Source organism: Lutra lutra, chromosome 13 (assembly GCF_902655055.1).
Source record: "Lutra lutra chromosome 13, mLutLut1.2, whole genome shotgun sequence".
Taxonomy (NCBI): Eukaryota; Metazoa; Chordata; class Mammalia; order Carnivora; family Mustelidae; genus Lutra; species Lutra lutra.
In genome coordinates this window covers 68,023,966-68,037,338 of record NC_062290.1, presented here as the reverse complement: position 1 = coordinate 68,037,338, position 13,373 = coordinate 68,023,966, and the positions used below count along the sequence as shown (strand labels likewise).

At 36.8% G+C, this 13,373-nt stretch overlaps 2 protein-coding genes across 2 annotated transcripts; one reads left to right on the top strand and one right to left on the bottom strand.

Annotated features, from left to right (window-relative positions):
• Positions 1–6,043: 6,043 nt before the first annotated feature.
• Positions 6,044–7,003, top strand: LOC125082997 (olfactory receptor 13F1-like). The gene has a single exon (XM_047698897.1). It carries the CDS (start codon positions 6,044–6,046, stop codon positions 7,001–7,003), a length of 960 nt encoding a protein of 319 aa, XP_047554853.1.
• A 4,675-nt stretch (positions 7,004–11,678) lies between these two features.
• LOC125083545 (olfactory receptor 13D1-like) lies at positions 11,679–12,617 on the bottom strand. Its single transcript, XM_047700270.1, has one exon. It carries the CDS (start codon positions 12,615–12,617, stop codon positions 11,679–11,681), a length of 939 nt encoding a protein of 312 aa, XP_047556226.1.
• Between the last annotated feature and the right edge of the window lie 756 nt (positions 12,618–13,373).

The following is a 13,373-nucleotide window of genomic DNA, read 5'->3' as shown; positions in this document are numbered from 1 at the left end:
AAGATTTTATTTATTTATTTGACAGAGAGAGAGATCACAAGTAGCCAGAGAGAGGGGGAAGCAGGCTCGCTGCTGAGCAGAGAGCCCGGTGTGGGGCTCGATCCTAGGACCCTGAAATCATGACCTGAGCTGAAGGCAGAGACTTAACCCACTGAGCCACCCAGGTGCCCCGACAGTTTTTTTTTTAAACTTATTTTTATTCTCTTTTGTTCTGTCTCAATAAAATCATTAGAAATACATTTCATAGGATTCCTGGGAGCTCACTGATACCCTGTAGTAAGAAAATGAACTTTATATTTGTTATAGTATTTAGAACTAGAAATATTTTATGTCTTATGTAATCTGTGTTACAGGAGGAATCTTAATTTTTCAGTAATCAAAACCTAGTTTTAAATAGTCCACAGCCATTTTTAAGTACCAATACATTTTTCAAATAAAATTCTCTCATTTTGCCTTATTTTTCTCAGCTCCGTAATGTGACATTGTAATAGTATTAGAATTCATAATCAGAATTACTAAAAGTAATGATAAATGATATAATGAAAACAAATCTACCATTATTTATGAATGACACTACATGTATATAGAATACGCAAATGGTCTACAAACTATTGGAATTAGTAAGTGAATTTAATGTGAACTCTACTTCATTAAATATTTAAAAAATATTATAGAAAAGTGAATTTACCAATATTCTTAAATATAAATTTAGGATAAAAAATCATTACATAGCAATAATAAGAAAGTAAAAAAAAGAGTTTAAAGCACAATTTATAATAGCATTAATAATATAAAAATATATGAATAAATCTAATATACTATGTGTAAGACACTTATACAGGAAGAATCAATACATTATTGAGAGAAATTTAAAAAGATCTAAATTAATGGATTAGAAGATGAAAAAGTGTAAAGATGTCAATTCTCTCTAAATTGAAATGTAGGTTCAAGGCAATCCCAATAAAAACTCCAGCAGGTATATTGTGAAAATTGTAAAGCAGATGCTAAAATACATGGTGCCAACACCAGCCAATCTATCCATAAAGAAGAAATCATTTAGAGGGCCAAAATCAAGTCTTACTATAGAGCTATAGCTAATAAGACAATGCAATATTGGTGCAAGGATAGGAAAAATAGACTAATGGAACAAAACAAGAAGCTCAAAACAGATCCAAACATATATGGTCAATTAGTTTATGTCAAAAATGACACTGCAGTAAGATTATGTTGAGTCAAATAGTGTGCACATAGTAAAAAATAAATTTTGCCCTTGTCTCATGCTATACACAAAGATTAACTCTAGATGTATTGTGTATCTCAATATGAAAGGTAAAAATGTAAAGCTTCTAGAAAGGAAGGTAGGAGGCTTGGGCTTACCAAGATATTTTCCCATTGGATAAAAATGGGGTAGACAAAGGAATAAAATTATGATTCTTTCAAGAAAGATAAAGACCAGGTGAGTTGGTGTTGGATAGGCAATGACACCATTTATTGCTCCATCAGTCTCACATTGCTACAATGATATAGCATAATAAATAATCATAAAATCTCAGTGACAGCAAAGTAAGCATTTACTAAAGTCTATGAGACACCTGGAGCCAGGTGATCTCAACTAGATTACCTTAATATCTCAAATCAGCTATGAGTTGGTTTATTGATTGTTTTTGGACTCACTCATTTGTTGGAGATTGAGTGACGGCTGGCTCACACAGGGCAGCCTTGGCTGTTTGCAACTGAAGCAACTCAGTTCTGTTTAATGTTCATCTTATCCTCCAGTTGGCTAGTTTGGACATATTTTCATGATAGTAGCAGAGACAGAAAAGAGAAGACTAACCTAATTATGCAAGTGCTTTACAAGTGTCTGCTTGCATTATATTTGCTAATGCTCTATGATCAAATCAAGTCACATGTGTAGGGCTAAAATCAGAGTGAAGAATTGGGGTGATTAATGCCATTAATTTACCACAATTGTATAAGATTACTTAACTAATCAATAGTTGAGCTGAGGTTTAATACCCAACTCTTTAAGTCTAGTATTCTTTCCAATGCACTATTCCTTCAAAGATTACTATATAATCTTTATAAAATCATAAACACTGTGCTAGAAACTTTGCCTATTCAAGGGCATTTGATAGTAATAAATTATTTGATTGATCAGTGCTCTCTCTTTGTGGTCATTTAAAAGCTCAGTTAGGAGGGGCGCCTGGGTGGCTCAGTGGGTTAGGCCGCTGCCTTCGGCTCAGGTCATGATCTCGGAGTCCTGGGATCGAGCCCCGCCTCGGGCTCTCTGCTCTCTCGGGGAGCCTGCTTCCTCCTCTCTCTCTGCCTGCCTCTCTGCCTGCTTGTGATCTCTCTGTCAAATTAAAAAAAAAAAAAAAAAAAAAAAAAAGCTCAGTAAGGATGTTTCATCTTCTATTTCTCAGATAACTGAAATATTTGGGAGAGATTTCTGAAAATAAATCCATCACTTTACAAGCTGAGGCCATATAGGCAGGCATTTCTATGATTCTTATTTGCAATGTTTGCTGTGTAATTCAAGGGCAGTCTGCAGGAGGAATAGGCGAATAGTCTCCTCCAATTTTGCTTGTATGAATGCTGCTCAACCCAATATTATTTCCATAACTTGAAATAATTTAAAATTTTTTTACCTTTCTTTTTTTGGTTCCCAATTAGTTAATGGAACTTGGAGAGGCATACCCTAGAGAACCAGAAAGTTTCTTTACTTCTTTATGTTTCAGAATCACAACACTAAATTGTTAAGGGAGTTGGTAAGTCCCTAATAGCAATGGAAGCTTTAATAGTCTTAGATCCAGGGGTTACCCTTTGGAAGTTTGTGGGAGCAGATCATAGGTGGTGATTTTGGCAGAACAAATCTTTATGTTGTTATTTTTCTTAAGAATTGTTTTGATATATTTTTTAAAGATTTTATTTATTTATTTGACAGAGAGAAATCACAAGTAAGCAGAGAGGCAGGCAGAGAGAGAGGAGGAAGCAGGCTCCCTGCTGAGCAGAAAGCCCGATGTGGGGCTCGAACCCAGGACCTGGGATCATGACCTGAGCCGAAGGCAGTGGCTTAACTCACTGAGCCACCCAGGTGCCCCTTGGGTTGATTTTTTGCAAACCAAGACCATCCATATCCTTTCTCATTGCAAGTGTCTGAATAAAAATACCTCTGTACAACTCACTCTAATATAGTTTATCATGGAATATTGTCCTAATTATAAAAATCAGATTCTTTTACTTTTTTGAGCACTGCACCCAAGATTCACAAGAAAGACCATGCTGGAGATCAACTTCAAATATTGAAGCATGCATTAATCAAAAAGGAAGATGCTTATCACATGTGCTAAGGTATATGAGTGTAGACATTATCCATCTCTTTCTGTATCCTCAGATTTATAAAACATATTAATGGGTCTCAGCCAGGCCAGGGCACCAGAATAGAGATATTTACTCTAAAAAGAAGTACTAGTTGGTAGGAAAAATAGAGTTGAAATGAGTCCTGAATATGGGATAGGACTTTTGGCTTTATGCTTTCAGTTTTCTCATTTACCTCAGATAAGTCATTAAATGGCTTCAAGCATCCATCAACTTTAAAATAAGAGGATTGGATTAGAACTCTTGAGCCTGTTCTGGCTCTGACATTTAGAAAGAAAGAGAGGAGTTTGTTAGAAATCATTTAATAATCTTAGCACTGGTATCAGAAATCATTTTAAAGAAAGTATCTCAATAAAATGACTTAAGATAGGTGAGACTCTTAAAAGGATATGAGACAAGGGAATGAGTGCAGACTCAATCTGCGTGAGAAAAAGAGACGTCCTTGTTTTATTTATGAGAGAGAGGGCAAGAGAGTGGTAAAGAAATAAAAGAAAGGCAAGAGGGGCCAGGGCTAGAGCAAGAAAATTGGGTGGGGATGGGGAAAAACAATCGGGAAAGCCTCAGTGGAAGTGGTGGTGTGTGTTGACCAAAGTGGACAAAACAGCAGAAATGTCTAACACTAACCTTTCTGGAAATACTCAGTAAAGTGTGTCATATTAGTCCATGGTTGGGGGTTGAAATTCCAATAGATTATAAAGAAGGCACTAATTTTTTTTTATCTGAGGCAGTGGGAACCGGCACTCGGCCAGCATACAGGCAATTGTAGTTCTGGAAAACAGGGAGACCATGAAATGATAAACTCTTTGTGATTCTCATGAAATTGGGGTGGTGGAGGGAGAGTTTAAAACAAGTTAATTTGGAATTATCATCCTCCTGGTATAGATTAGACAACTGAGGTTCAAAGAAGCCAAGTGATTTATCTAATTGTGTGTGCTTATAGGAAGTATGGTTGGATTTAGAGTCCAAGTCTCATACTTAGAGACAGTGCTCTAAAACCCTACAGAGGATGATTGTTTGGGAAGCATTACAGGCTCTTCTAAGAGTACAAGTGGTCATCCCCTTCCCCACCTTCCTCACTCTGCATCAATTATTTAAAGCTAAGAGCTCATTGTTTCTTTTTTTTTTTAAATTTTATTTATTTCTTTGACAGAGACAGATCACAATTAGGCAGAGAGGCAGGCAGAGAGGAGGAAGCAGGCTCCCCGCTGAGCAGAGAGCCCGATGCGGGACTCGATCCCAGGACCCTGAGATCATGACCTGAGCCGAAGGCAGAGGCTTTAACCCACTGAGCCACCCAGGCGCCCCAAGAGCTCATTGTTTCTTAAATTAATAAGTTTCTTTAATGTTACAGATAAGAGTCTAGATATAAATGACAAGTTGAGCAATCTTTAGGCTTTTAGGTTGACATGAAGAACTGTAGGAAAATGTACTTATTTGAATATGTATCAAAAACTTTCCAAGTTCAAGACAGTGGTGTGTTATTAAAAATCTTAAATGTGAGTTATTACCTTGCTGGTATTATGGGGGAACAAGCTCTTGAGAATTCCCTTCTAGCAGGGGTGGGAGCAATTGAGATGTACCTATCTGGCTACAGTTTGCTGTAATATACTAGAGTACTGTAAGTATGTACAAAGAAGGAAGCTGTACTTGAGACAGTGGCATACAGTTTTGATGACTGGATAAATACTCATGGAAGACAAGATTGGAGCTGGGGAGAAAGGTCACTCCATGGAGATAAACTGTTGATTAAAGACATAAAAATTAAAAAAAAAAACAGCATGTAAGTATGAGGAGCTACATGCTGGTTGTTTTTTCAAAGTGTGGAGGGAGTGTTGGGAGATGAGAAATAGGGAGAAGTAGATAATGATGAGGATATGACGCTTGAATCCTTGTGATTGATTTCCTTTGAACGTATAGGACAGTGGTTTTTAAACACATCTCCATATGTGTCCAGTTGTGAGACATATCACAAGTAATTTGAATTGCAATATAAAATACTCAACTTTGAAAATTACTTTGTTTCTAAGTTTGGGTTCAGGATTATTCCATGCTTTCATGAAGATGGAAATCAGGTGGTACTATAGTGGTCGGATGCATGTTTATCTTCTATTTATATTCCTTAGTTACAGCATATTCATCTGTTATATTATACAATTAGCAGGTTTATGAAATGCAACTAAATCCTTCCTCAGTGTAGCTTTTACAAAAATTTTTCGTTTCCCCAGCAAATCTCCTGTGGTCCTTACCTCAATTAAATCTAATGCATTTTTTTGATTAAACTAAGTATCAAAATAGGTCACTGAGCAGCATCCCCAATATAGAGTTAGGATTCTTATTCTCTGTGTTCTCTCAGTGCCCTAGGGAATACTTACATCATGTTCTTGTAATTATTTATTTACTTGAATATGTGATACTCTATTGTGACTTGCCGGAGAATAGCTTTTATGTAATTCAACTCTAGATCTTCAGTGACTTGTAGTATACTCAATAAATGTTGAATGAATGAATGAATGAATGAATGAATAACTAATGTGGTATTGCCAGAATAATGATCCTTTTAAAGTACCCCTACCAAACAACCCTGGAAAGTTGGTAGAATGTAATTTTTATAATATATACAATGTATATTTTTATTCACTACTGCAGATAAACAAAGAGGAATAAAATGGTCAAGGCAAACTTGACAGTCATTTCAAATTTTATTTTTCTGGGATTTTCCCACTACCCCAAAGTTGAGGTCATTGTATTTGTGCTGTGCTTGCTGATGTACTTTATCACCCTGCTGGGTAATGTAATTCTGATCTCCATCACTGTCCTGGATTCCCATCTACACAAACCCATGTACTTCTTCCTCAGCAACCTCTCCTTTTTAGACATCTGGTACACCTCTTCTGCTCTCAATCCAATGCTAGCAAACTTTGTTTCAGGAAAAAACACTATCTCATTCTCAGGATGTGCCATTCAGATGTACTTTTCTCTTGCCATGGGCTCCACTGAGTGTGTGCTCCTGTCCATGATGGCGTATGACCGGTATGTGGCCATCTGCAACCCCCTGAGGTACCCCATCATCATGAACAAGAGTGTCTGTGTGCAGATTGCAGCTGGCTCCTGGGTGACTGGCTGCCTCACCGCCCTGGTGGAAACAATGTCCGTGCTGCATCAGTCTCTCTGTGGAAAGAGCATCATCAATCATTTCACTTGTGAAATTCTGGCTGTGTTGAAACTAGTTTGTGTAGACACTTCTAGGGTGCAGTTAATCATGCTGGTGATCAGCGTACTTCTTCTTCCTACGCTGATGCTCCTTATTTGTATATCTTATGCATTCATTCTCTTCAACATTCTGAGAATCAGCTCAGTGGATGGTCGAAGCAAAGCCTTTTCAACATGTGCAGCCTACCTGACTGTGGTGGTTTTGTTCTATGGGACAGCTCTCTCCATGTACCTGAAGCCCTCAGCTGTAGATTCACAGGAAATAGATAAATTTATAGCTTTGGTATATGCTGGATTAACCCCCATGTTGAATCCCATCATCTATAGTTTACGGAACAAAGAGGTAAAAGCAGCTGTGAAAAAATTGCTGATTAGGAACTCTCTTTGTGCTTTTTTAATCCCCAGTAGCAAATAATATCCATAAACATTAACCTGAGGTGTGTTTTAGTGGTTAATACACAACACAACATTGGGATAATGGGGGAAGACACTAATTTTTAAAAAATATTTATTTATTTATTTTAGAGAGAGAGCATGAGTGGGAGGGACAGAGGGAAAGAGAATCTTAAGCAGAGTCCACACAGTACAGAACCCAACATGGGGCTCGATCTCATGACCCTAAGATCATGATCTGCGCTGAAACCAAAAGTTAGATGCTCGACTGACTGTACCACCCAGGAAGACACTCATTTTAAATGAGATGTGTGATTCCCTAAGTTTTCTCCTTGACTGACTACTGAAACTAAAATAATTTAGGTACCTCTTACATAAGCATATCTGAAATCTTATGTAAATAGGTCTCATGATGACAAACTTCAATTTTTATTTTAGGTTACCCAGTGTAAATGTAATTATAAACATTAAGTTAGTGTATTGTTAGTATTCAAATTTATGTACATATAATATACCAATGTAATACCTATAGTAGACTTTTTAGCTAATTTATGATTAACCTCTGTTTTAGGTTGATTTGTGTCCCTCCAAAACTTATTTTGAAGCTTTAACCCCCAGTACCTCAGAGTGTATCTATATTTGAAGGTATGGACTTTCAAAAGGTGATAATGTTAAAATGAGGCTGTCAGTGTGGGGCCTCATACAAGCTGAATTGTGTCATTGTAAGAAGAAATTTAGACACACATGGGTTCAGCAGGGATACTCACATACAGAGGAAAGGACACAGCAAGAAGGTGGCTATTTGCAAGCCAAGGAGAGGCTTCAGAAGAAATCAAATCTGCCAACATTTTGCTCTTGGACTTCTCGCCTCCAGAAGTTTGAGCGAGTAAATTTCTATTGTTTAAGCAACCCAGTCTGTGGTATTTTGTTATGGAAGCCTTAGAAATCTAGTATAACCTCTTTTTCAGCATAGCTAAATTTAATGGAAGTAATTGCATATTCCACAAAGTGTAACTATGTTATATATATGTGGATATATTTGTGCATGCAGATAGATGTGTGTGATGTGAATGTCTTTGTACAGATGGAAAAGGTCTGCACAAATATATCCTGAATAGAAATAGGGTAGGAGTGCCAGTCTGGAGAAAAATATCAGAGAGTTTAGTAGTTTGTTGTTGGTCTTAGAATACTGACATTATTTTGTAAATTCAAAAAAGCTACGGGAGGTTTCATTGAAACTACTAGTACCCTTCCCTTTTTTATTGTGCTTTCCCCTGACACCTAGTTTCTTAAATCCAAGGGTATAAATGAACCCATTACTTAGAAAATACATGATATGCGTATTATAAGATATACAATACCTCCAAACCCACTAAAATGGTGTGAAATATTGAAGTACATGAATATATCTTATTATATAAACCATAATATACAAAGAATTAAAAACTGTACAGTCAGCAGCATTTGTAGCATTTTTATATACTTTCTGGACCAGATAAATAAACGTGAGTTCAGTGGGCAAGACTTATTTGCTCATCATGAAGTTGTTGCCAGAGTCAATAAAATTGTTGGATGGCTTGGATCCAGAAAGCAATGGGATGAACAAAATAGGATGAATATGGGCATTACAAGGTGTAGGGCACATTTGTTTTCTCAAATTTGAATAAACAGTCATCATAGATGATGGGTCCGTTGGTCTAAGTAAAGATTTCAGATGCAGCCATTGATTGGATGAGAGGAGAAGCTTAAGAATAATGACTTCATGAAGATAGGGATGTAAGTTGGTTGACTAGTTCACTGTGCATTGATGGTCAGACTTCTAGGTGAAGACAGATTAGTGAAGTCAGGGCAAGAAATCAGGACTAAAGCTGTACATACATTGGGAAGTCTTTTGCACAGAGATGGAAATTGAGCTCTAGGTGTAGATGATGTCATCTAGGGAAAAATTTAGGACAATTGTCTATAAAATGGTTGGCTTTGTTTTCCTATGATTGGCCAGAGCTGTGATAAAGATGAAAGAATAAAACCCTTAGGATTTAGAGTAAAGAATTAGAATTTTTTCTGGTTTCTATACAAGCTTAGAGATCTTAGGTAATTTATTAAACATTCTAATCTAATTTCCTCTTCTATGAAATGGGAATAATTTATTAAATGTATTTATAATAATTATTTAAAAGTTAATATTTGCTAATTCCAAAAGACCACTTGTCAGTCAGCTATGTTATAGGTGGTCAGATAGGATGATATCACTTTGATACAGTTTTTGATCATCTTTTTCTGGCTAGACTCTAGCTTCAGTTAGTTTGAATTTACCTGTGATTTCAAATGTATTGAGCAACATTTTGTTATTGTGTTACAAGTCTAGGCCTATCACTGTGGTAGTACTTAGGGATATAAGCATAAAATACCCCGTTATCTCTTCCTCTCTCTCTGTCTCTCTCTGACAACCTTAGCTAAGTCATTCCCTGTGTGGATGTCCTTTTGATTCTGCTTGGGTTCTCACAACCTGAATTGGGCCTCCCTTTCATGTTGCTATTTCACTTACTCAATCAGGCTCCAAAACATCATGCTGGGCAGAACAAGCAAAGGTGCCCTCCTGAACACTGTTTCATTCCTGAAACCTTTGCTGGGTTGCCCTTGAGCATAGATGCTCTCCTTATCAGGCTGTGACACTGTACCAGGCAGCTCAACTATATATCATGTAGACATATGATATGATATGATATCACATAAAAATAAAACTGCATACTATTATTCACTAGCAATTTCAAGGGGATTTTTTTAAAGGAAAATATTCAAAATGAAACTTGCTGCTGAAAAAGTGAAATTGTCAATATCCTTTAAGAAAGATTTATACAATTGATATGTGTTTTTCTCAGCAATTTTTTATTAGAGAATAATTATACACTGATACAATTTTGTCTTACCCGGCCCACATGACCTCTTCAGTTTATTTATCAATGTTTTATCTACTCTTATATTTCCATACATTTAAAAATTAGCTGATACTTTATCAGAAACTTGAATTTGTTGTTTAGTCAATGAAATAATGCATAAATTCAATTTCTTTTATCTCACTGTATTATATCAAGTATTTGGACTGTATTTTACTATTCTTTAAAAATGTTAATTAATCCAGTGCTTAATTATTACCTACTGTTTTGAATTTATTTGACATTAGACTTCATACAGAGAACAGTGAGTTCTGCCATTGGGGAGATTTCAGAATCTAACAAATGATTTAGTATAAAAGCAAAATTACCATCGCAGAGGTAAAGTTCAAGGCAGCATAGAGAAGTGAATAACTAATTGAGAAAGTTTTGGAAGGATTTGCCGAAGATCAAACACTTGAATTGTCTTTAATGAGACTGCTAGGTTGAGAAAGAGAAATGCGATGATGGGGAAGAAGTGGCGTATGCTGTTGTCTTTAGGTAGGGAAAGAACATGAGTTGATTGGAGAACTAATAGCGAATGGAGCATAGCATGGTGCAAAGGGGATGGGACAAACAGGAGGAGGGAAAGAAGAAAGGTAAATAGGTACCTGAAAAATTAGGTTGGGGTCAGATCCAGTCCTTGGGTAAAACAAAAATCAGTAATAAACAGACAAACAGAAAAACTCAAGTAGTTCTCTCAAAAAGGAGCTGAAAAATATGTTTTACTTATTCAGTAGACAAATGCACAGTAGAGTTAACATGGTTTGATTGGGGACTTTTCAACTTTATGATGATATGAAAGTGATAATACATTCAGCAGAAACTGTACTTTGAAATTTGAATTTTGATCTTTTCCTGGGCTAGCAACATGAGAGCTCTTGATACTCTCTTGTTACACTAGGCAGTGGCCACAGCTTCCAGTCTGAGCCACATGATCACGGGGGTAAACAACTGATATACTCACAACCATTCTGAACCCATATAACCATTCTGTTTTTCAGTTTCAGTATAGTACTCATATAATTTATTATTATAGGAAATAGTCAATATTTTATCATAAATAAGCTTTGTGTGAGATGATTTTGAACAACTGCAAGTGTTCTGAATGCATTTATGGTAGGCTAGGCTAAGCTATGATGTTCAGTAGATTGTGTATATTAAATGCATTTCTTTTTAAAGATTTTATTTATTTATTTATTTATTTATTTATTTAAATTTATTTTCAGCGTAACAGTATTCATTGTTTTTGGATTTCATTTATTTATTTGACAGACAGATCACAAGTAGGCAGAGAGGCAGGCAGAGAGAGAGAGGAGGAAACAGGCTCCCTGCTGACCAGAGAGCTCAATGCGGGGCTCCATCCCAGGACCCTGGGACCATGACCTGAGCCGAAGGCAGAGGCTTTAACCCACTGAGCCACCCAGGCGCCCCTAAATGCATTTTTTACTTATGATATTTTCAACGTTCAATGGATTTATTTGGGCATAACCTCATCAGTTGAAGAAGATCTGTACTGGATTTCTTTTTTTGAAAAGCTTATTTCTTAAAGCTTACTGTCACTTCTTGTATCAGTTGTCTCTACATTTTTAGAACAGTCATTTTCATAAAAAGGTGAAGTTAGATTATTATCTTGAAATTTCTTTCCAACTCCTAAATTCTGTGATTCTACATAAAATCTTTATTTCTCTTGTTCCGTTTATATTAAAAACCTTTGCCTCAAAGCTGTGAGCTTATTTTGTGCATGAACTCAAGGAGGTAAGTTTCTTATCCTTTCCTCCAGAACCAGTGTCTAGTCATCAATTTTCTCATAGCTCCATGCACCTCTGTATTCCTTAGGCTATAGATGATAGGATTGAGCATCGGAGTGACTACTCCATAGAACAGAGCAATCAGTTTGTTAAAAGCAGAGTCTTTGGACTTTGGCTTCATATACATCAAGAGGATTGTCCCATAAAACATGGTCACTACTGTTAAGTGGGCTGAGCAGGTAGAAAAGGCCTTTTTTCTTCCTTCTGCTGAATTGATTCTTAGTACAGTAGAAAGGATGAAAACATAGGAGATACAAATTAACAGTAACGGAGAAAACAAAAATATTACATTGCCCAACATTATCGTAATCTCATTCAAGGAAATATCTGTACAAGCCAGCTTGACAAACGCCAGTATTTCACAAACAAAGTGATTAATGACATTTTTTCCACAGAAGGGCAACCGTATTGCAAGAATAGTTTCTGTCAGTGAATTGAGAAAGCCCAATCCCCAAGAGAGAGCTGCCATCTGAATACAAAGTGCCTTACTGATGATGATGGAGTATCTCAGCGGGTTACAGATGGCCACATAACGGTCATATGCCATCACTGTGAGGAGCACACACTCTGCGGACCCCATAGTGTAGGAAACAGACATCTGAACCACACATCTAGTGAAGGAGATGGTTTTTTTCTCTGACAGGAAGTGTATCAACATTGAGGGGATAGAGGTGGATGTGTACCAAATGTCTAGAAAGGAAAGATTACCAAGGAAGAAGTACATGGGCATATGGAGGCGGGAATCCAGAAGAGTTAGGATGATCAAGGTGCTGTTTCCCAGCAGGATCACCAGGTACATCATCAAGCATATCACAAAAAGGAGCTTTTCTACTCTTGGGTACTCAGAAAGTCCCTGTAGAATGAACTCAATCTCAGTCCAATTCATCCTGTCCATTTTACTTTTTTATACCTGGAGTAATCCAGAAGAGAAAATTGTGTGTGAGTTTAACAAGTCTGTACATATTACTGTATGCGGTAAGAGATCACTGGAGGAGGGCCAACAAGTGTGTCAGCACATTTAATGGATTGGTGGTAGTAGCTGTGAGTTTAGCTTTTCGAATTTATCTCAGGTTCATGAGGGAGAGAATTCAAGATGTGTAATAATTACCTTGATAGCTTATTAAAAATACAGGTTTGGGGCTCCTGGGTGGCTCAGAGGGTTAGAGCCTCTGCCTTCGGCTCAGGTCATGATCCCAGCATCCTGGGATCGAGCCCCACATCGGGCTCTCTCCTTGGCGGGGAGCCTGCTTCCTCCTCTCTCTCTCTCTGCCTGCCTCTCTGCCTACTTGTGATCTCTCTCTGTTGAAAAAATAAATAAAATCTTTAAAAAACAACAACAACAGGTTTTTGTGTTCCATTTCCTGAGATTGTGACATACAGTTCTGAGGCAGGGAAGAGCTATTTACATTTTTAATAAACATCCCCTTATTTCTAATTCATTGGACCCACAGACCCCACTTTGAATATCATCATTTGGAGATCCAAATCATCAATGAATAACATCATTGGAGAAAGTGTGCCTAAATCTATTAAAAATACCTATATATTTGATTTTATTTCATGGCAATCCTTAACAATGCCATCGGTTTAAGGCTTTATAATTTATAAATATGTTCATACATATTACTCATTTTATCATCACTATAATTAT

Excerpts from the sequence above, each read along its gene's own strand:
- LOC125082997 (XM_047698897.1), top strand. The coding sequence starts at position 6,044 with ATGGTCAAGGCAAACTTGACAGTCATTTCAAATTTTATTTTTCTGGGA.
- LOC125083545 (XM_047700270.1), bottom strand. The coding sequence starts at position 12,617 with ATGGACAGGATGAATTGGACTGAGATTGAGTTCATTCTACAGGGACTT.